The sequence below is a fragment of the Penicillium argentinense genome, assembly GCF_028826775.1.
Source record: "Penicillium argentinense strain IBT 30761 chromosome Unknown utg000005l_segment0_segment0, whole genome shotgun sequence".
Taxonomy (NCBI): Eukaryota; Fungi; Ascomycota; class Eurotiomycetes; order Eurotiales; family Aspergillaceae; genus Penicillium; species Penicillium argentinense.
Window position 1 is genome coordinate 4,405,285 of NW_026622664.1, and position 21,859 is coordinate 4,427,143.

Below are 21,859 nucleotides of genomic sequence, written 5' to 3' on the forward strand. Positions count from 1 at the left end.
GGTACACGAGTGGACTAGAGCAAAAGGGGCAAAGCGCCGATGGAGAGACAACAAACTTTACCTCGCAGAAGTCAGAAGTCAGAAGGGAGGTCTGCACCAGGGAGCAAACCTCCGTCGGCACCCGAGTTGCAGTGAGGGCTACATGAGGTGCTAGACTACTTGTATGTAGAAGTGATGAAGGATGTGAGGATGTAGGGCTGTAAGATTACAATCAACTTTACTACTAGTATGTACAGCAGGAGTACTCGTACCCTGCTGTACTAGACTAGGAGTGTTTGCTATATGACGTGAACGATCTAGCATGACATCGGTCTAGAGTGTCGAGATGAAGATTAGCGGCTCGGTGGAGCTCGGGGAGCACTCACTAGTACTAGCAACGTGCCCCCGAGCTAATGGTTTCAGGTACTGAGCGATTTCACGGAGTATATCGAGGATCGGCGGACCGATCGGGCTGCTTGCCAGGCCAGAGGGGTAAAACTGCCTCCCCAATAGACGTCGCCTCCTAAATAAACTCGAAACACCCTAACGGTGCCCATCACTGCGTTCGTCCCGTGTAACCTCGATCGATCCTCGGCTGTCCCACAGTACCTAGGACCGACGTAGATGACCTAGGCAATGCTGTTGTAGGCAGTGGTAGTGACGATGCGACAAGTAGAGGCACATTTAGGACTGCTAGTGAGTATGTACTGGTTGGAATGCGGAAGAGCGACTTCCTCCCGATGCGGGCCTCCTCCCATTAGCCTTCGGCTTGTGGCGGAGGCAGCAGCAAAACCACCCAAGGAGAACGACTACCACAAGCACTCAAACCACCCAACGACTCGACTCTCGAGTCAACCACATCTTCGCCATGTGAACAGGTCACCCACTTCTCCCCGACTTCCCCCCGAGTGGTGGATCGGCTGGTCCCGTCGCCACTACTCAAGCCGGCACCATCTCAAACTCCGGCGCATTCTCGACGCCCGCGACGGCTACGGCCGTACACGGAAAACCGGCTGAGGCTCAATTCGGTGGTGAAAGGGAATGCAAAAGGGAGGGGGAAGCACAAGAGCAAGACGCGATCGCGACTGCCTCGCACCGCGCCCGGGGACTGCTCGCTGCTCCATCCACGGCCCTCCACTGCCCTCCAATGGCGACCTAGTGTGTGAACTAGGTACATCGGGGGTGTGCAGGCGCCATTTCAGGCTTCCAGAAGTAGGCTAGTTCACCGGGAGGGGTGGCCATCCATCGCATCGCAATCACCGTTGGTCCGACATGGTCCAATGAGAGCCTCGCCGCGATCCTCCTTCCCCATCGCATCGTGTTGCCCACCGAGGACGAGTGACGAGTGGCAGAGGTCGGAATCGAGCTGAAGCCGGGGACTTCAGGAGCTCAGCAAAGTCGGGGCTAAACCCGCCGGTGCATGGGATGCATGGTTCCAGCATGGAAGTCGCATGGGCAGAAAAAAAATTTTATCCCTCCAGCCCCCCCCCTTTTCGAGCACAGCAAAAAAAGCAATGGAGGTGGGGAGGGGGGACCAAGGGAAACGGTGCCATTCTCGCGCGGCGCCCTCATTGGTCTTTCTTCGTGATCGATGCAGGGTGCATGGATGGATTGGATGGACTTAGGCTCGCTGCACTGCGCCGTCGCGTTAAGCCGTAGCCGTACCCGCACTCGGTCCCACCCTTCAGCTGGCCCTCGCGGTGTGGGCTTTGTTTCCTGTCGGATCTCGAGAGATGGAGATGATCGTCGAACTTCTACTGTCGGGCAGGTCTGGTCTGGCCGCGACCCACCCCAGCGGCTCCGTTGAGAGCAATTCTCCGTGGTCCGTGGAGGTATACAGATGTCGAGGAACGAAGTCTAACCTGGATCGAGTATAAGGTGGGCAGGTTTGAGCACGAGCTTGTCTCCACTCGCGCACGGCATTCCCACGCAAGGAGGACAGCTGACCGTCCATTTGTCGCTGACGGCACCTGCGCGCCGCCGTCGTACCGTTCCAGAAAGGTTTCACGGTTGGAACGGCGATCGGATGGTGGCTGCGGTTGGGCAGGGGTTGCTACTGTGCTCGATGGAGGGCGTGTGTGTACACGACGAGGGGTGGAAAGAAGACTCACCCCTGGGCGGATCCTCGCGATCCTCGATTTGCTCTGCTAAGAGTGCCACTACCGGCCCCGGATCGACTTGGACGTTGGTCCAGAGCACGCGAGGCCGGCCAACTAGGGTACGCCCGGCATTTAGACCATGCTTACCTCTAGCTGTGCCGAGGTCAGTGCCTTCCTTAGGGGGAGGGTGATACCTACCTTAGGGTAAAATAGGCCTCACCTCCTCCCATGTTGATGGCAATTCCATGCCGAGCAAAGTCAAACAGAAATGCCTCACCTAGACTCAAAACCGCCGTACCTCCGGCGCATGTCGATCGAGGATACGTCATGCGCAACAATGAAGAAAAGAACTCGGCCTGTGCGCCGTTTGGATATGGCCTTGCTCATTTCGGGACTAGTGCCAGCGCCCGAGGCGTTCTGGCCCGTGGCTGACCTACAGCGCAGGACATGAACACGCATTAATAAACGTGAGTCGGGGCTGGTTCTGAAGGCGACAGCCACAGATTGATCCTTCTACCTTTAGGGTGTTAGGGTGATTCCTCCGCGTCCGCCGTTGCTCCGATCCTCCGACCTCGACTGGTGATCTATCCAGATGGGGATCCGTCGGAGAAAACCCTCCTATCATCCCTTCTCCCCCTATATTTCAGTTTTACAGCCAGTATCTCGCAGGTATAGCCGGCCCGCGGTGCTCCGTGTTGCTTTGGTTCGGCTCTTGGGCCCTTTATGCACATCTGGTTCCCAGCGGGCCACGTTGAGAACTGGGGCCGCCCTTGCTGCGTGCAGATCGCGCTTGCGGACTGCATGTTGATGTATACACCGTGACTACACCGGTTGAGATCGACTATAGCTTTCGATCATCGTTCCTCTGCTCAATATAGTTATGGGGGTATATGTTATCAACCACTCGGGGCCATAATGCCTTGGCACACCTTGGGCAGCGGAGGAGTCATGGAGTCGGCAATCGGCAAGTGATCGCGTCCATCAGACGATGCTCGGCCCCGCCACTTCGAAGGCCTGCTTGGCGCTAGTCGAGGAAGCAAATTGTCCGTGTCTATGCGTCAGTGGAGCGTCATAATTCTGTGCTCTACAGTGCTCGCTGTTATACGTATGGACGTAACTCCAACTAATATAGGACACGACTCTTGAGGCGGGTACATCACACTGTGCTAAGTGAGGGGAGGACAGTATCTCAAGTACTATTCCTACCTTAGAGACACTAAGTAGTAGTGGTTGGTGATCTGTTGGTTCCAAGGTGACCACGGTCGCCGAACCCGCGGTACAATCACATCTGATGTACTCGCAAGCGGTTAGTTCTTTTGATATCACCACCCTAAACCTTTTAGATGTAGATGTACGCCTTCCTCGCTTAGAGCGATCTACAGCAGGCGGCACGCTAGCTAGTCCTGCAATCACTCTCGCTATTTCACAGTGTTGTTTCACAGTGGTAAACTGACCCCATTTGACACTTCTCATATAATATACTACAACCTAGGTAAAGTATTCTCAAAATAAAGTTGTCGACCCTGGTCTCGCGCACGGAAGGAGGATCTGCCCCGGGAGGCGCCAACGGTCGAGCGATTTAGGGGCACGCAGGGGCCAGGGGTACCCATCTCCGCACTCCGGATCGTAGACGGTCTGCTCCGACTCTCCCTCTCCCTATTTCCCCTACTGTACCGAGAGAGGGACTAGGCTGCACACGGCATGTCCAGGTTTCTTTGTTCATCGGCCCTGGCCGAATGAACACGCAATCCGTTTAACGGCCCCTTCTTGGCGTGCAGCCCTTTGTGCTTACTCAAGTTTGCTGTTTGTCTGCGCAGGTCGGGATGGACACATCGCAGCATTATTCGGGCCCACCCCGGATCCGAGGCAGTCGAGCCCCGAACGCGATCCGGCCCCCAACTCTCCCTGGGGGACAACCACGGTCGAGGCCAGGACAAAGAAGCTGGCAACTCACGGCGACGGGGAAATGAGCACCTGCAGACTCCGCGCCTGCGCCTGCATCTTTCCGAGTGGTGGCTGTGTTCACCGACTCTCGGAACATCTGTGTCAACCTGCGCAGGTAGCGTGTCGCGTGGCCGGAAGGGCGGTTTCAGAATGTCTCCTGCATGGCTGCAGGGTGGGGCAGGGAAGTTCGAGCGGCTGATCGCTGCAAATCCACCGATGCTATACTGCCCAGTGGGCATGCCCGATATATCTGGCAGAGTATTAACACAGGCTGGTGGCTTGGACAGTCAGTGCTAACCAGAGCCCACAGACTCCGATGGCCTTCCGATGGCCTTCCCACGGTCTCTTTCCCTCCCGGTGGTGATGGAGTGATGGGAAGGGAGACGGGGTTCCTACCGAGGTAGGCAGTTCCAGAACGCGCCCACCGGATCAGGATTAGAAATTGCGACGATCTCCGTCTTTGAGAAGGCGGACCAAACTCTGGCATATTGCGCGGCTTCGTCTAGCGTCGGCACTTGCCTGTTCTACCTATGGGCAGGGCTATATCAGTCTCCCCGTACAAGATATCCCCAAACCGCCGGTGGTTATTGTCAAAGGTACAGGGACGGGTTGGTGTTAGGGCTGGACGCATGGGGGCTGCGAACCAACAAACGCCTCGACTGGGTAACCTTCCTTAGAGCACTGTCGATCGCAAGTTCGGTGTCAAGGCAAGAACAAAGAACCTGAACTAGGGCGCGGTCGTACCCGAGTTGCCACCTTTCCCTAGGGTATAGTACAGCCCTACTAAGCTACAAAACAGGGTTGTTTATCACCCAAGACTCCGAAACGGGCTGGGGATAATCGCGCTGGAGCGGAGCACGGGGCAACTGCAATATCAAAAACAAGCCTCTTGGCTCAGATTGATCTCACCCTGGTTTCCACGAGACCATCCACTTGCCACCAGTGGGAGACGGGCGACTTCCCACCGAATCAAATCTCCAACATCGCGGCCCGTGTCCACCTTTTCACGGGTGGCCCACTTGAGAAAGACTGATCAAACAAGTCTTGCCTTCACTTCCACTCTTTACTAAAATGGTGGGTCGCCTCCATGTTTGGATGGCAACCGCCCCAATGCTCGCACAGCCATTCGATGCCCATGGCTCGTACCCGCGATTGTAACCCCGGGGCCGTAAATTCTTGTGTTTTTGGTTTTTTTTTTTTTTTTCTTCTCTATTCTTGTTCATCGTGCTAGGCGTGTCTGGTAACCCGAGTTATCGCGCATGCAGTCGTATCAACCGACTATAGGCCACTCGCCTCGGTAGGTCGACGAGAAGACGACGATCACAACCTTGATGTGATTTCTCTCGCCGGCGAAGTCTTCTTTTAGTTCCGACTAGGCTGCCCTAATTTTACTACTAGCAGAGTAGTAAGTAAAAATGATTGACATTGATTTACATAGGAAAAATGGTGACTGGCCCCGGTGGTCTTTTTGAGTCTGTGGCGATCGCGGAAATCCCGCCCATCCAACTTTTCCCACTCGCAGGGCAAACGACCACAAGATCAAGATCGATCAAACGCCTCAGCCCAACGATCAAAAACAGGTCTCAGCGGGGGCCAATGTCTCGTCTCCCACATCGCCATTCCCTGTTTCGCTCCTACGCCCTTCCTCCTTTCGACTAGTCAACCTCTTATGTATGACGCCTCCCCCTCCCTCCACGGTGATACCATCGAAGGATATCCCTTTCCCTCCGAGTCTTTGCTGGCGGAGCTGTATCTCGACTCGGAAGTCGGGAGGACCCGAAGCCAACCTGCTTGACCTTGAGCTAGTGTGCATTTATCCGTCCTGTTTCTTTCTTACGCTACCTAAGGTATGATACAGGCCCCTGCACATTCTAGATTAGGATTGGAAGATACGGCCCTGCTAGGCCGGCGCCGCATTGAATTAGCGGGGGCCATGCGGGACGGGCTGATCATTCCAAGCAGCCGAGCTGGTCTAAACGTTTTCCCTGGCAGGGGGGTGCTATCTCGGCTAGGACGGCGCGTGTCACCAGTACTGTACGAGACGTTCGGGACCAGCTCGCGTCCGAGGCCACGGTGATGGGCGGGACAAGGGCATTCCTCATTCTTGGAATGAGCAGAGTGTGACGCACGTGTTACATCTACTCCGAACAGAGGGAGGAAGCTGAGAGTATTTTAGACTTAGTTACCTGTATGTATGTAGATGGTAGATGTGACGACCGGCAGATCTCATTTGATTCACACACCACCCCGAAACACTAACACCTGCAAACATCGAAGCGCCCCATCGAACCAGCCATCCACCGAACCCACCACTGGCAAGAACCAACAGCGGAAATGTTTGCTCGCGGTTACGCTCCGCAGGTGGCGTTGATGGATGGGACGTGCACATGGATGCACCTCGTGCGAGACTCCTTCTTTGTCTATATTCGACCTAGATAGGATAATCATAATCTTGAATTTCAATTTGCTTTTTGCCCGCCTTTCCTAGCGAGAAAGGGTCACATACCTGCCTGAGATAGAGGTGTTTGCTTGCCCCCACCAACATCGCAAAGTACTTCTAACACCCTAGTACCAAGTAGGTAGAAGGACTTCATGACCATCTGAGACTAGTTGGGCTGGGATAATTGCTTCTGCATTGGCCCCTCTTGACTGCTACGGCTGCTGGAACTATTTCGAAATAAGTAAGAGGGACGTGCTGCTCCTTTGTTGTTTTTGATGGACTCGGCGATCAGGGTGAGACGGTTTAGACGCCAGGATAATTTCCGAAAAAAAAGGAATATGCGGATGTTGGGTCATTTGGTTGAGGTACGTACGGGATTAACCGGTACACTTGCTGCTACAGCACAGAAGAAGAAATGGATGTGTACACCAGAAATCAAATCAGAGGAAGATCAGATGACTCGTTGAATAATCTTGAGAAGAGTCTGAATATTCAGTAAGCAATCGATGTGCCAGATTTTCTTTTCTTTTTCCATTCCCACTTTCCTGCTTTTTGAGTGGTTCTGCAGGGTTTTGCTTTTTGCGCTGACAGCGACTCGCCTCGTTGGTCAGCGCTTCCAAATACCTGACTGAGATACAGCAGTAGTGTGTCCATTAGATGTCCCTAACAGCGTGTCTGTCAAATATCCATCACCTACATTACATGTATGAACATATGTACATCTGACTTGCGTAGGTCTATCTTGGGAAGACGATCGAATGCAGTTACTACATGTGCAGATGAGACTCCAACAAGCTGATGGTAACACAAGAGCTGAAGTGGCATCTTGCGACACTGAAACCCCTCGCAACCCCGCGGGTACACACCGGTGCAGTTGTAGCGCCGGCCACGAACAAGGCGTCGGGAGAAAAGGCCGCAGCCTCATTTCGAAGATGACGAAGATGGGAGGACTGAAAAAAAAAAAAAAAAAAAACAAAAAGGCAAAAATGGATTTATGTGCCACTTGGCTGATGCTGATGGATTGGGCTAAATCGCTCCCTTTTTCCTCGGGGGCGCTGGGCTATGCAAATGTAAATGCGAGTTTGACTATCATACAGTGACGCAGTTGGACAAAGTAGAGGGGTATCACAGGGGCGCAGGTGTGACCAGGATCATAAGGGGAAGGGAAGGGGGTTAGAGCGAAGCGGCTGGTCTGCAGGCGCTTGAGTGATCCTATCGGCAAGGCTGAGCCCGAGGCTGTCCATGTGCATCCCAGGCGGAAAGGTATTGCTTCCATCTTTTGTTTTGTTCGTACAGGGCGAGGACGAGTTGAACGTCAGCTCGTGGGCATTGGAGATGTATGCTTTATGCCGGCGCGGCGGACGGACTCATTCTCGTCCTCTCGGATTCAGGGATTGAAATTTGCGACGGGTGAGGGCGCATTGGCAGGGACGGCTTCTGCTCCAGCGCTGGGGGTGCCTCGATCTTCAACGGCGCGCCCTCGTAGTCGTCCTCGTCATCGCTCGACGATTCTTCGCCACGGCGACCATAGCGGCGGTCTTCCTCCATGCGACGACGTTTGTCTTCGATGTATTTCTTTTCATGGGCGTCTGTAATATTCTTGGTCAAAGTCTGTTCGAAAACTCCATCCCCTAGAAACATGAACCAAAACTTACCTCGGATCTCCTGTGTCTTGACAGCGTACATCTGAACCTCCTCCTTAGACAACACTCTCAAGACAATGACATAGTCGGATCGTTCTTCAAACCGCTCATTACCAGCTTCCAATGCCTCCGGATTCACTAACTTTCGATCGATCTTGGTCCATCGCGCACCAGGCGGAATACCCTTCTTGTTCGCATCCTTCAGGGGCGCTACACCTTCTCGGATAGGGTTGGGTTCCTCGGGGAAGCTCTCGCGAGGTGGCTTCAGGATACCCTTGGGTGCGGCCACCTCCGGCTCCTTCTGGACAGGCGGCTCGACAGTAATAGGCTTCCGCACATCTTCGTGGCTTCCAGACAGAGAGCCACGGGAGTCATGAGAGCGGTGGTCCTCGAGCATTTGCTGCGGACGAGAAGGTTCATGGCGGGACCAGTCGCGAGGGTGGCGTCTGGCCGAACGCTCGTCTCCGCTGCTGGTATCAGTACTACTGTGCCGGCGTCGCGGAGTAGCAGACGGTTCGTCCCGATACTTTCGCAGGTCATCATCGTCAGTGTATCCTTCTGATTCGCTGTCAGTGTGACGCTTGGAGCGTCTGCGTGATCGGCCACTGCGGTGGTGGCTGCTAGCGGTAGGCTCCAGATACATCTGCTTTGTTCTCTCGGGGCTGGTGTCATTGCCATCGTTCAAATCTCTCGTATGGTCTCGAGGTACATGCTTGGTAGATTCATAGTCGCGCTCGGGATCATGCGAGCGTCTAGGATGGCTTGCCCGAGGTCGATGGTCGTAGTCTGACATGTCCGAGTAACCGGCGCCCAGGGCGGCCGTGCCCAAACCCGTCGCTGCAAGAGCCATCTCACCACTGCCATTGTGAGGGTGAGGTCGTGGGGACCGATCATCCCGAGAATATCGCTCTCTGTCACGGTGCGACCGGCGATGACGAGACCGTCGGTGAGGATCATAGGATTCATAGCCATCGTCAGAATCGTGAGGAACTGCGACCAGGGCGCGGTCATGACCATCTCCGCGAGATCGCGATGTATCTCTGGTACGTGAAGAAGCCCGGGGGACCTCGAGACCGTGACTCGAATTGCGAGGCCGGCCTTCGCGGTCGAGTTTGTCAAAGCCCCAGCTGGTTGGAGGAGGGCCGTGAGGGCGTTCTTTGCGGGGCATGTATTGCGGATGCTCTTCCATCACATTCAAGCTGAGAGGCCGATCGACCGAGGATCTTGTGCTTGAATGACGAGGCTTGACGGGGTAGTCGCGGTCAAATTGCTCTCGTGGTGTAGTATATGAGTAGGCATCGTATTTGTCGATATCGTCGCCCTTCTTCAGCCCATCGTATGTGGGATAGCGTCGGTGGTGTCCAACCGGGGCATGGACGCGATGAGACGATCCATGATGAGATCGGTGGTGTATGCCACTGTCACGAGGATCTAGTCGGCCCGTGTCACTAGCATAGTCGGTGCCGCTATAGACCCGACGGTGACGACCGTGGTGGGATGGTTGAGCGTGAACGAGGTGGTGATGGCCCGAGTCCGAAAGATTGTCGACCCGGCCGGCCGGCGGAGCCACCGGACGAAGATGAGCGCCCGATGGAACAGCTAGGCGCACCGGGGTATCATAAAGATCCGTGGCTGATGTAGTGTTGCTTCTGCTCCGGTGTCTGGACTGCGTGGCCTGCACAGACTGCGGCTGGATGGTGTACTCGGTACGTTTCTTGGAATGACCAGCATCCCGATATTTATGCTGCCCTGTGGGCTGCACATCTACCGTCGACCGATGCCGTGGCTGATACCGGTGCGTACCATAGCCCACGTCGGACGGGTAGTGGTAGTCATCATAATAGTCGTAATGGCGTCGGGGAATGTCGTAAGGGTCGTGGACGCCCGGGAGCTGGACCATCCCGGTCGACGCCCGCGGCCCACCATGCATTTGGCTCTTTCCGCCGGTCGGCGAGAGGTTGCGGTAGTGCGCCATCACGCGTTGTGGGACTGGTGTCGTCCAGAAGCGAGGGCGTGGAACTGGGCGCTGGGGCAGGGCCGGCGCCGGCGTCGACGCCGGGATCGAGGGCGGGGGCTGCAACGACGGCATTAGGCGGGATTCCCAAGAGAAGACCGGTGCAGCAAAAGCAAATCCTGATGCGGATCCATGAATGCAAAACTTACAAGATGAGATCGGGATGAAGTATAAGTAATCCCGAACAAGCAAGATCGCGATCGGCCGGCAAGAATCGAGCTACTGCCGGTAGTCGGGAGATTGGAGGGGCCAGATGATCAACTTGACACCGGGGGTCGTTGGAAGGTGGGGGTGGCAGGTCGAGTTTTGATGCAAAATCGGCGAAGAAGAGAAGTTGTGAAACGAAAAAAGAAAAAGGGGATGAATGACGCAAAGCGCGCGGTCGAAGTGGGATGACAAAGCCCCACCCAGTTGGGCATCGACGTAATCACTGTCTACCTTAGGATAGAGTAGGGTTGTAACAAGTGGGAATTAAAGGGAAGGGATGAGAGAATTCAATTGTTGCTGGGGAACTGGGTTGTTGACAATTTGCTGTCAAGTTTGGCTCGTGTATAGATCGCGCCCATGGTCGGCGTGGAAGACCCGTGGAATGCTTCGATGACATCGCCTGAGGCTCAACCGACTCCACCACCATCCATTCTCACACGTCTAATTTGCCCGGGTTGCTCGCCCCGGGTGGCCGGGTCCCATTCGAAGTGATCGCTGCATCCTGATCCTGCTATATCCGGGCCTCTGATTCTGGCCCTCGGCGGGGTGTGCTCCGGAGAGGACTCGCGATGGCACCTTCCAAGCTCGTTCAGCCATCCGCAATGGTCGGATATTTCCCGGTGAGTTTGGAGTCTTCAATCCACCACATCGGAAAATACTTTCTAGCCGTCTGAAGATCGAGTGGAGCAGACTAAAGGGATATTCCGGCCCGCAGGTGTATCGCTGCAATTGTGAAACTCCCCCTCCAAGGTGCGCATTCTGGAATTGTTCGAGGCGACAACACACCAGCTGACCTCCATCCAACCACAAAATGCCAAAATGCGGGTAGTAGTTCGCATTGAATTCGATCCAGTCACAAACCACTCGAGTGCAGCCCGATTGGCCATTCCCGGAGTATACAATGCACGGCATCCCATCACCATCGTCCACCACGACTACCCCCACCACAATTCAAACAACAACAACATCATCTAAACTCGCACCGACCACCTCCACCTCCCAATGCAACGCTTGCAAAGACTCCTTGCCCCGAAATCCCCACCAGGAAGCGGAAGTACATCCGCGAGCACAAAAAGCCCCGTCACATCCTTGTTAACCGACCCTAGCCCTTGGAAAGGGATCCAGCCTTCCCAAGGCATATTCCACGCCCAGTGCATTCCCACCCCGGGTATGATCGCCCCATTTTGGCCCCGATCAGCCTACCAGAGCAGTTTCCAAGAGACGCATCGTGCATCATCCACGTTCCGACCAGCGTTTTGGTGCCGTTTCAATATGGCTCTCCCCATGGCGATGCCCCTTCGCCCCGCCTGCCCTCCCCCTCTCTCCCTCTTCCGGCTGCTAGGGGGAAAACGTAAGACTATTATGGACATGGATTGAGAAAGGTACGTCCCGCACACGGGAGGACCGAAGGCTTGCAGCAAACTATTTCTTAGCTTGTACCAATGTCCCTGGAGTTGGGTCCGTGAGTTGCAGGTTGCATAATTGAGAGACTCCTCGTCTACAGTGCAGGCAAGGCTTGAAGACTTGACTATTGTCACAATGATATGAGCCGTATCTGCTGGTCAGTGCTACAGAGAGGGAAAGTATGACTCGATCATCCACCATACCCAACTAGGCAGGTGCTATCACAGGTTGCATCAACCCTCCCAGAGCCACGGATATTGACCGAAGCTCAAGCTTACTTCTCTCCGTATTGTTAAGGACTAATGTCTGAAACTGTGCTTGTAATTCTATTAGATCATATTGGGGGACATAGTGTATTGAACCATTCCAAGCTTGAATCACATATATACATCAGAGGTCCATATCATTTCCGGAACGCAGTTTTTGATTTTAAAGCACCATGAGCACAACGCAGCTATACAATAAGTGAGAGAATATTCTGTTGAGGTTCCAGGATAAGGCACCGAATTGATGCCTCATTCCCAACCTCTGTCGGCATGCCTGTTCAGGGAAACCCGGGGCACTGAGCTTGATATGCGCTTCAAACGCTCTTGTGCGACATTATATTCTACATTCAGGGGATATTCATGGAAGAACACCGATTGAGACCGATAATAGGGGTTTACTACTGTCAGGGGCTTGCCGCCCGTTCAGGGATAAATACCCCCAGAATCGTATGTAGGCAGTTCAACACGATACAGTCAAGTTCTATTCCATCAAGGTCGATTCGTCTAGCAGGCCCTTATTCAATATTCAGTGCTTCATCGTATCCAATCTCAACATATTCTAGACGAATAAAGTTTGAATGAGTAGCTAATATTTTCAATTGGCGCTTTGCCCGTAGTTAACTTATAAACATTGAAACCCAACCACAACACTTAAGCAGAACCGTATTCTTGTATAATGGGCACCAGAAAACCCACAAAAAGCGAGGGACTTAAAGTAGATCTGATAAATGAGTCCATCCATCCATACTGTATCACAATATGTCGATGAGCTGTGATACACACGGTGCGGTCGATGACAAAAGCCTCGTCCTTGTGACCACATATTTAAGAACCGATCTCGACATAATGGACAATTCCGTCTGAAATATGTTTCAGTCCTTACTATTTTATATACAACATCAGACGAGTCTCTATCACTAACTGAATTTGTGCATCCCCAAAAATTGTGTTCTATATGGCGAGGTTCTCGAGCACGCCGAATTTTGCCAGTCCAGAAGAGCCGAGCGGAATGGCGAATCAGGTGGAAAAATAGATTGTCTCGTTAAAAGGAGACTGGATCTAGGAAACTGATCTTTGGTTCATCCATTGCGAGGAATTGGTATATGAAGAGAAGCACCGAGGTCGGGTGTGAACTGACCGGCAGGACTCCCGAGATTACACATAAAGTTCGGGATCGTTCGCCGTTGCCGAGAAGGCGGTTCATTGTTGGAGTGCGCGTACACAGCAGAGATCGAGATAAGATGCCGCATATATTTGAATATCATGATTTCAATGATATTATGTGTCCTGCTAAGGATTTCTCTAGATTTGCCGGATTATCATGGTATTGCACCTGCACGCCTAAGGGGGTGTACTCTAGATAAGCCTACTAGGGTAAAATTTTAGTCGAGTAATCTTCCGACTGGGTTCACTCTCAGGTAATCGCACGGAAGTCCCAGAACATGCGGGGAACACCCCTCTTAACCATTCTTTTGTGAGGGGGGAAGCTCAACATAAATAAGCGTTCCCCCCAGCGCGGCCGCGCCGGCATCCGATGCTTGACCCTATCCTCCGCGGGATCCAATTTCCTCCATTCCCTCCTCTCCCGACACTGCAACATGGTGAAAATCAACCGGCACATCCAAGTAGTGGGCTGCCACTGCGCAGGTGAAGTCTGCGATGTCATTACTGGAGGCGTGATGGACCCGACAGGATGCAAGACCATGTACGACAAGCTACTTAGTCCACTTCCAAGATAACGAAGATCAAATCCGCCAGCTTCTTCTACAGGAACCCCGAAGACGCTCCGCAATGTGTGTCGGTCTAGTCCTACCACCGACGAACCCCAAAGCGGATGCCGGGTTTATAATCATGGAGAGCGACGAATACCCGCCCATGTCTGGAGGCAACACGATCGTCACCTTTACGGTTCTACTGGAGACGGGGATGGTGAAGATGGTCGAGCCAGTTACAAGATTGACGTTGGACACACCGGCGGGGCTGGTGACAGTGGATGCAGACTGTGAGGACGGGAAAGTCAAGGCCGTTTCCTTTAACAATGTCCCCTCTTTCGTCTTCAAGCTGGACTATCAGGTCAACGTTCCCGAGTTCCCGGAGCTGGGAACTATTACGCTCGACATTGTGTGGGGAGGCATGATCTATGCTGTCGTCGACGCGACGACGATTGGACTCAAGATCAATCACAAGAATGGCCCGCTTCTTATTCGACTTGCGGAGGCGATCAAGGCGGCGCTCAGTAAGTCCGATTACATTCCCATCCACCCGGAAAATCCGGATATAAAGGGCGTCCATTCTCGAATTCACGGAACTGTTGAATGAGGAGACGATGGAAGCCACGAATACTGTTGTGGTGTCTCCGGGTCGCTTTGATCGATGCCCTTGCGGCACCGGCAGCTGCGCGAGGATGGCTATTCTTCTTGCTCGCGGCCAACTCGCGGTTGGTCAGCACTTTGTCCACCGCAGTATTATCGGTAGTACTTTTGAGTGTTATATTCGGGGAACGACTAGGATAAGAAAGCAAGAGGCTATCGAGCCGACTGTGAAGGGGAGTGCTTGGATTAACGCATTTAAGCAATGTTTTGGATCCAACCGATCCCTGGCCCAATGGGTTCCGAGTCGGTGATCAATGGCTCCTGAATGAGGAGTAAGATTGCTCCTGGTCTCCAATCTAGATGGCTGATACGTCGTGTATAATGCACAAGACGAGACGTGGATCTCCTGCCAGTTACAATTTGCATTGCCGAGCGCAGGACGATTATCTGCGTATCTAGTATCGTCGAATGATTGTTTCTGGTAATTGTACAGACGAAAATAAAGTAGCAAATATCAGGAATAAAATGCTCATAAGACTAAACTCCACCCCATGATCTGTAAATACGAGGACAACACAAAAAGCATCATCATAAGAATAAGCATAACTCCAGACCGGCTAATGCTGAATATAATCCTCACGAGTCATTCCCCTGCACCCAAAAATAAAGGCGCATCATCCAGAATGCATGCTCCTGCGCCCCGAATGGAATCAGAACCCTCGAGTCGGTCTTCTCCACATACGTCTGAATGACAGACGATTCGGTATTCTCCAAAGGCCCACCAAGAACAAAGCATGGATTGGACGGGAGCAGCATTTCCAGATGTTTGCGTTCGGCACCGGGGCAGAAGAGGAAAGTGTTGGATGTAAGGCGCTCAAATGCGACTGGGTGGTTGACGACGGTCATACCGAGCGATTCAAGGAGGGCGCGGTCTAGTTCATTGAATGCGGGGTCTTGGGCGTAGATTGGGAATGAGGTTTTACCTGTGGTTCGAGAATGGTTAGCCTTACCCAGAGCAAATATTTCCCAGCGAGGAAGGGGAGGCGACTCACCACTGGCAGATAGCACATCCTTAACACACTCCAACGCAGCAAGCTGATACATCGAAACAGCCCTCCGATCAACCCACCCATCACGAAGAAACCCACTCGGGCTCCCAAGTCCAATGCAAACAATACCATCGATAGATCCAGAGACAGCAGAATTCACCCGCGAACTCTCATCCGCGACGCGTTCATGTATTCTACCCCCCAAATGCCCCTGCAACATCTCCCACGTCTCCGAATCGACCCATCGCTCCCGATACCCTTTATACTGCGCCTCCAATTCCTCGAAAGTAAGCCGGGCCGGCGCTGAGGCGGGACCAATTATCGGTTTATCATCTTGATCTTCCGACGTGACGAGCTCGTTATCATTTCGTTTCGTGCTTCGCATTACGCGCCGCACGTTGCTGCCGCTCGTGACGTGAGTCCAGCCGTCGTTGTCTGTGACTTGGGTGCGTTTTTGCGCGGAGGAGGTACTGCGCTTTTTTCGCTGGCTGTGTGGCATGTTGCGGAGTGTCGGGAGCGTAATTGCACTCCAGAGTCCAGTTGCGCGAAGGTGTGGACGATGCGGTCATTGGCGCGGAGGGGAACTTTTTTGGTCTGATAAGGGGGTTAGTAAGCGACGATAAGGCAGGTGCTTTGAGCTTGACCTTTGGGCTGACTGTGGGGACGGGAACTAGGGGATCGGCTGGAACTACTGGAGGCAAAACTGCGTGCCATTGCGTTGAAAGTATTAAGTGGGAGCCTAGGCTAAATTGAACGACACCGGCCCAAGTGGAAGGCTGATGAGGTTCAAGTAATCATTTAGCTATTGAGAGGTTGGTTGCAGGCTGCTGGAACGTGTCGAATGTCTAAGGCTTGTGGGTAACGTACCCGTCCGACCGAAACTAAATCGCGACGGACTCATTCGCACAAGAATAATTTGATTAACCCAGGGAAATATCTTCGTCGATTTTAAAGGTACTTGATAGTTTTAGGCACGAATGGCCTATTAGAATTGCTTTTTGTCATTCATAGCAGACGAAACACACTTCAGCATCGCCGTGGTTCATCGCGAAGGTGGCCGGCTAGAACGCGTTTTCAGCTGGCTGTTCAGAGACAGAGACGGAGATTTGCGGCTAGAACAAGCGATGCCGGCTTTCATTTCGTTCTTTGGGGCCGACTTCAAATGTATATAAAGTCTTGAGATTCCTTGGGAATGGTCAGAAAATAATAATAAAAAAAATTAATAAAATTCTGATTATCTCCATATCCCTCCTTCCTCGCATTCAATCTTCGTGTTCAGTTTCCATAAACAGATCCTGACATGGCCGTCGAAGCGCTTGCTGTCATAGTGCCTTCGCACACCAACGGTACCAATGGAGTGAACGGTGTCAACCGAGTCAATGGCGATGTTGGTCACAACAACATGCCAGTCGCCCTGTTGTTAGAGGCGCTGCAACGTCTCCTGGTCGACTCAAAGACCATCGGCATGCTATCCAAGAAGTTCAGCCTCGACAACTTCATCAATAAACACGCCGTTCACAAGAAGGTGATCACCAACATTGACATCGACAAGGTCAACGTTGAAAATGAAAACGATGCCTTCCTCGACACCATGATAGACCTCAAGGTCCAGAAGGACTAATACTACCAAGAAGTCATGAACGTGCGAAAGTCGATTTCCCTCCACCTCCAGTCTGCCATTGCCGATAGCGACAAGCTGCTTCAAACCCTCACCAGCGTCACCGAAAGCCTGGCCGTTGCTGATCATGAGTGTGACCTGGCCATTAAAAAGTTTGATACGGAGAAATGCCGTAGCGAGGAACTTGAGAAGCAACTCAAGTTTTTCAACTGTGAATTAAGTCGCGCCAGTCTTCGCATGATTGAATTGGTTCGGTGCCGCGATTACAGGGCTATTGATGTCAACGTTGCAGAGCAACAGGTCGTTCTCCGAAATGAGCAGATCAAGCAGCTCGAGGTGGAAGTGGAGCGAATTCAGAACCTCGTCTTCTCTCTGGCAGCCGAATGTGCCAAGACCGTCGAAAAATACCGCCAGGCGCAACGAGAGGAATGAATGGCTCAATAGAACGCCGAGCGAGCAAGGAGCAGTGGAAGGAGGCCAAGGAGCGGATCGAGAGAGATTACACCAAGCTCTTCGAGTCACACACCGAGCTCACCGGCAAGTACACCACTCTCTTAGGCGGGCCCAAATCACCAAGGAGGTCCTCGACAGCTTCGAGAAGAAGGCCATCAAGCTCGAAGAGGAGCTCAAAATTCTCCGCAAGCAGAGCAGAACGTCCGAGGAAGAGCGCGTCAAGATCGTCGACCTGCTGAAAAAAGCTGAGAAGGACCGCCAGGGTGCTATTGATCGCGAGTAGAAGGCCATCAAGGAGCGTGAACATGCTGAGGTCGGGCGCGATCGGGCTCTGCAGGAGGAGCGAGATCCGCAGACTCGGTATAGCGAGACCAGGACCCGTTGGAATGAGCCCAAGCGCCTGTTGGAGAAGGCCAACCAGGAAATCGAAACTGTCACGGAGGAGCGCGACTTTGCCTCGAAGCGCTCTCACGTCGTCTGCCACTACGACCAGGAGAGCATGGATCAGGCACTCAACCTCATCCACCACCAGTTGCTCGGCGAGTGGAAGAAGATGTCCGTGGAGGAGATTGAAGCGGTCGGAAAGCTTCTCGAGGCAGAGAAGCACAAGTTCATTTGTCGACGGTAAGTCCAACGCCGTCCGTGAGAAGATCATCTGCCTCCAGACGGTGCTCACTCTTCTCGAAGTCGCAGCGAACCACTCTGACCGAGAGCGAGTTCTTCAAATCCGGGCAACTCTGCAGGCCAAGATCGACAGCCAGAGCGAGAAGCTCACCGAATTCCACTATGAGCAGGTCGAGTGGAACGAGGAGCGCGCAGCCATGTCGAAGGCCATCCAGGATGAGCGCCACGAGCACGCCAAGACCCTGGCCCATAATGACGAGCTGAAGGAGCAGCACGAGACCCACGGGCCATCATGCACGAGGAGATCCGAAAGCTGGAGTAGTTCGAGGAGAAGAGCAAGGCAGATTTCGAAGCGAGAATCAGCTCGGAGGAGAAGGCGACTCAGCAGAAGTTCGAGGCAGAGCTGAGAGTAGAAGGATAATGCCCAGAAGGCGCAGCAGGAGTAGCTGAAGAAGTTCAAGCGCGGCCACACCCACGAGAACGTGGCTATTCAGGACATTTTCGTGGGCGGTCTACTACTAGAAGAGCACAAGAACAGGAACGAGCACAACGAGGTTGCTTCTCACTATGGCTCTTCGGAGCCGGCTCACTTGGAGCACCTCCTCAGGGGTAAAGGGTGCTCTTCCGTCCCGATTGTTGTGGTTTACAAGCATGGCGATTATGCGCCGCGCATTATTACTACGATGAATGGTCATATCACCTTTCCCCAAGCTTTAAACCGAGGCGGCTGATCTGGAACACATTGTACGCTTCTCACAGTCCTAACCGATACTCTCTTTTGTTAGTTCCCCTGCTCTTATATACTGTATCTATTACTGTCCTTGCGAATTTCTTATAGCCCGCAAAACATTTCAAACTTGGAAAATAATTATGTGAGAAAAATGTTGTTCTAGACTATGCCTTCACCACATCAAAACCATTCTCCCAATCATCCAACGCCTTCCTAATTTCAATCGCATAGGCTGGTATACCCCCAGAGTAACACACTGGCTCATAGACCTTACCAGGGATACTACCACCCATGTAAGTCGATCTAGTCGTCGGGAAGAGCGATCGATCATTGAGCTCGACAATATGTTTCTTCCATTTACTTGCAGCCTCCACTTTCGGATTGATATACTTGACACCATTCGCCTCGATCTTGGCAATGGTATCAGCGATCCAGCGACCTTGCACTGCGACTGAAGTCGGTCCATTGCTCAGGAGAGTAGGGCCGTGCGGTCCGTAGATGTGGAACATATTCGGATAGCCGCTGACAGTCGTACCAAGGTAGGTATTTGCACCTGGGATCCAGTCTTTCTCAAGCTCAGTGCCGTCGATGCTCTTAAGCCCGAGTTGGGTCATGACGCCAGTGACGACATCCTGTCCACATTAGCATGAGCATTTGAAGGTCTTGGTGTGTTAAGTGGAACTCACAAATCCAGTTGCAACAGCAATAACATCCAACTCATGATGAGTACCGTCCTCAAGAGTGATACCCGTCTCAGTAAACTCCTTGATAGCATTGTTCTTGATGTCGACAAGATGAACCGACTCTCGGTTAAACTGCTCAAAATAAGTACTCTCGAGACACGGCCGCTTAATACCGAAATAGTGCGGCATTTCCCAAGGCGCAAGCAGATCCCTCAACTTCGGATCACCAATACGATCCCGCGTCTTCTTGGCCCAGAACTTGTAGGATTCCTTGTTTGCCTCTGCATTGAAGAGATTATCCTTGTACAGAGCGACCCAGTACCGGAAGCCGCCCTCCTTCCATACCTTCTCATAGAAGGCTTCACGTTCCTCCGGGGTATCGTCGAACGTGTTACGTTCACACCAGTCGTATAAAAATCCAGCAAAGCTCGCTTCGCGGTACCGGAAGAGCTCGGGATAGTAGGGCTTAATTCTTTCCTGCTCTTCGACCGTGAGGTCGCGCTTGCGCATCGGGACGGCGAGGTTGGGAGTTCGCTGGAAGACTTTGAGGTCGCCGGCTTCGGGACCCCAGGCCTGCGTGATCTGTACGCCTGAGGCTCCGGTACCTATGATCGCGCATCGCTTGCCTTTTACGTTGATTTTCTCTTCGGGCCAGAAGGAGGAGTGATGTATGATACCCTTGAATTTGTCCATCCCGGACCATGGCGGGATGTAGCGCTTGGCAGCCTGGAACGTTTGATCAGTAAAGAGTCAATCAGTTGTGGGGGAGATTTCATACGAAGCCTGTACCAAGGACAAGATATTTCGCCTTGGTCGTACGGCCATCAGCAGTTTCAACACGCCATTTTCCTTCCACAGTATCGAACTGAGCCCCAATCACAACGGTATTGAAAGCACAGTCCTTCTTCACCCCGATGACTTTATCAACATGATCAAAGTAGTTGCGAAGATCTTGATAGTCAGGATAGTTGTTGGGCCAGTTCCACGTTTCGTATACCTCGGGCCAAGAAAACTCGTATTCAGGAACTTCGGAGTCGACTCCTGCGCCGGGGTAGCAGTTCCATCGCCAGGTACCGCCAATATCATTTCCAGCCTCATATATGACTGTTTTGAGGCCGCGGTCACGAAGAGTCTTGAGCATGAAGATGCCAGCTGTCCTGTCAGCCGATGGAGCCAATATATGTGTGAAGATGACATACCGAACCCGGCTCCCACAATCAAAGCATCGACCTCGGGGTTCTGGGCATATGGTCCAATTGAGTCAACATGAAATTTTGAGTAGTCGGTAAGCTCGGTATTAAATTTCTTAGGCCGCGAGACCGTTTCGCCGAGACTCCCCATGTCGCATGCAGCTGCTATGGCACTCTTAAGAATTTTGATTCTAGTTCGGCATCTGGGATATCCATATTTATACCTTACCCATTGCTTGACAAGCCTGGCAATCTCTAGCCCGTCAAAAATGCCATGTCTGCACTACCATACAAGGGTTCCGTTGTTAGTGCACGTTCAAACTCATAGATCCGTCGAGGCTTTCGAAGAGCTGCTCCCATGCAGTATCCTATTGGATCCCACACTCTCGATATCAGCTGCCACTGCTACGTGTCATTATGCAGCCACTAGTCTGTTTGCCTCGGTCAATATCTGGACGCTGGGCGTGCGGAGACGGATGTAACTGCCCCCGCGCCCCGTTTGAAATCCGCAGCGGTCCCGCAAAGCGGATCCGCAGAGCTATAGACCCGCTGCGTAAGCAGAGGATTTGCCTGTCCTTTGCATGGACAATATCATGCACTAGTGATATCAAGTGATGCTGAGAAGACAAGGGTACTTGAAAAGAATGGTTATTTAGGCGATGCTCTCGACAGTACCCCGCAGTCTCACGAGTTGTAAGACCGGCTTCGAGACTCGAACCGAATCACATTTCCATCTCTTCGCCTCACTCACGTAATCATGGCCCTGGATTCGCAGATCTCGTCGCATATTTGCGGTATAATAGATAAAGCCTGTGAAGATCAACAGTCGGGTATCCCTGAAGTCACCGTTGTGGTTGTCAACAAAAATGGCGACGAGCTCTTGGCCCACTCTGCCGGTAACTGGGGCAAGGCATCCAAGGACTCCATGACTCTAGATAATATATTCTGGATAGCGTCGTGCACAAATATGTTGGTTCGTATTGCTTGTATGCAACTGGTTGAACAGGGTATTCTCAAGCTGGATGATGGGGTACCAACAGAGAACCTTTGCCCTGAACTGAGAAGCCTCAAGGTCTTGCAGCCAGATGGCAGCTGCGAAGAGAAGAAGCGTGCAATCACGCTCCGCATGCTCCTGACTCACACTGCTGGCTTTGGATATAACTTCTTCAACGAACGACTGAAGCAGTAATCATATCCGGTTTGC

At 52.7% G+C, this 21,859-nt stretch overlaps 9 protein-coding genes across 9 annotated transcripts; 4 read left to right on the forward strand and 5 right to left on the reverse strand.

The window, feature by feature from the left end:
* Window positions 1-1,201: 1,201 nt before the first annotated feature.
* On the reverse strand, window positions 1,202-2,537 carry N7532_006432 (uncharacterized protein; the record flags this gene model as incomplete). Its single annotated transcript, XM_056618926.1, has 4 exons — window positions 1,202-1,345; window positions 1,770-2,035; window positions 2,091-2,272; window positions 2,356-2,537. 4 exons carry the CDS (start codon window positions 2,535-2,537, stop codon window positions 1,202-1,204), a joined length of 774 nt encoding a protein of 257 aa, XP_056475085.1.
* Window positions 2,538-7,806: 5,269 nt separating this feature from the next.
* On the reverse strand, window positions 7,807-10,194 carry N7532_006433 (uncharacterized protein; the record flags this gene model as incomplete). The annotated part of the gene is made up of 1 exon (XM_056618927.1): window positions 7,807-10,194. The coding sequence occupies one exon, from the start codon at window positions 10,192-10,194 to the stop codon at window positions 7,807-7,809; it is 2,388 nt and encodes a 795-aa protein (XP_056475086.1).
* A 3,400-nt stretch (window positions 10,195-13,594) lies between these two features.
* Window positions 13,595-14,315, forward strand: N7532_006434 (proline racemase; the record flags this gene model as incomplete). Its single annotated transcript, XM_056618928.1, has 2 exons — window positions 13,595-13,643; window positions 13,720-14,315. 2 exons carry the CDS (start codon window positions 13,595-13,597, stop codon window positions 14,313-14,315), a joined length of 645 nt encoding a protein of 214 aa, XP_056475087.1.
* Window positions 14,316-14,944: 629 nt separating this feature from the next.
* N7532_006435 (SRR1 family protein) lies at window positions 14,945-15,856 on the reverse strand (the record flags this gene model as incomplete). The annotated part of the gene is made up of 1 exon (XM_056618929.1): window positions 14,945-15,856. One exon carries the CDS (start codon window positions 15,854-15,856, stop codon window positions 14,945-14,947), a length of 912 nt encoding a protein of 303 aa, XP_056475088.1.
* An 801-nt stretch (window positions 15,857-16,657) lies between these two features.
* On the forward strand, window positions 16,658-16,978 carry N7532_006436 (uncharacterized protein; the record flags this gene model as incomplete). The annotated part of the gene is made up of 1 exon (XM_056618930.1): window positions 16,658-16,978. One exon carries the CDS (start codon window positions 16,658-16,660, stop codon window positions 16,976-16,978), a length of 321 nt encoding a protein of 106 aa, XP_056475089.1.
* Window positions 16,979-16,993: 15 nt separating this feature from the next.
* On the forward strand, window positions 16,994-17,407 carry N7532_006437 (uncharacterized protein; the record flags this gene model as incomplete). The annotated part of the gene is made up of 1 exon (XM_056618931.1): window positions 16,994-17,407. One exon carries the CDS (start codon window positions 16,994-16,996, stop codon window positions 17,405-17,407), a length of 414 nt encoding a protein of 137 aa, XP_056475090.1.
* A 67-nt stretch (window positions 17,408-17,474) lies between these two features.
* N7532_006438 (uncharacterized protein) lies at window positions 17,475-18,303 on the reverse strand (the record flags this gene model as incomplete). Its single annotated transcript, XM_056618932.1, has 2 exons — window positions 17,475-18,083; window positions 18,136-18,303. 2 exons carry the CDS (start codon window positions 18,301-18,303, stop codon window positions 17,475-17,477), a joined length of 777 nt encoding a protein of 258 aa, XP_056475091.1.
* Window positions 18,304-18,946: 643 nt separating this feature from the next.
* N7532_006439 (flavin-containing monooxygenase) lies at window positions 18,947-20,806 on the reverse strand (the record flags this gene model as incomplete). Its single annotated transcript, XM_056618933.1, has 4 exons — window positions 18,947-19,414; window positions 19,469-20,191; window positions 20,244-20,617; window positions 20,665-20,806. 4 exons carry the CDS (start codon window positions 20,804-20,806, stop codon window positions 18,947-18,949), a joined length of 1,707 nt encoding a protein of 568 aa, XP_056475092.1.
* A 606-nt stretch (window positions 20,807-21,412) lies between these two features.
* Window positions 21,413-21,844, forward strand: N7532_006440 (Beta-lactamase-like protein; the record flags this gene model as incomplete). Its single annotated transcript, XM_056618934.1, has 1 exon — window positions 21,413-21,844. One exon carries the CDS (start codon window positions 21,413-21,415, stop codon window positions 21,842-21,844), a length of 432 nt encoding a protein of 143 aa, XP_056475093.1.
* Between the last annotated feature and the right edge of the window lie 15 nt (window positions 21,845-21,859).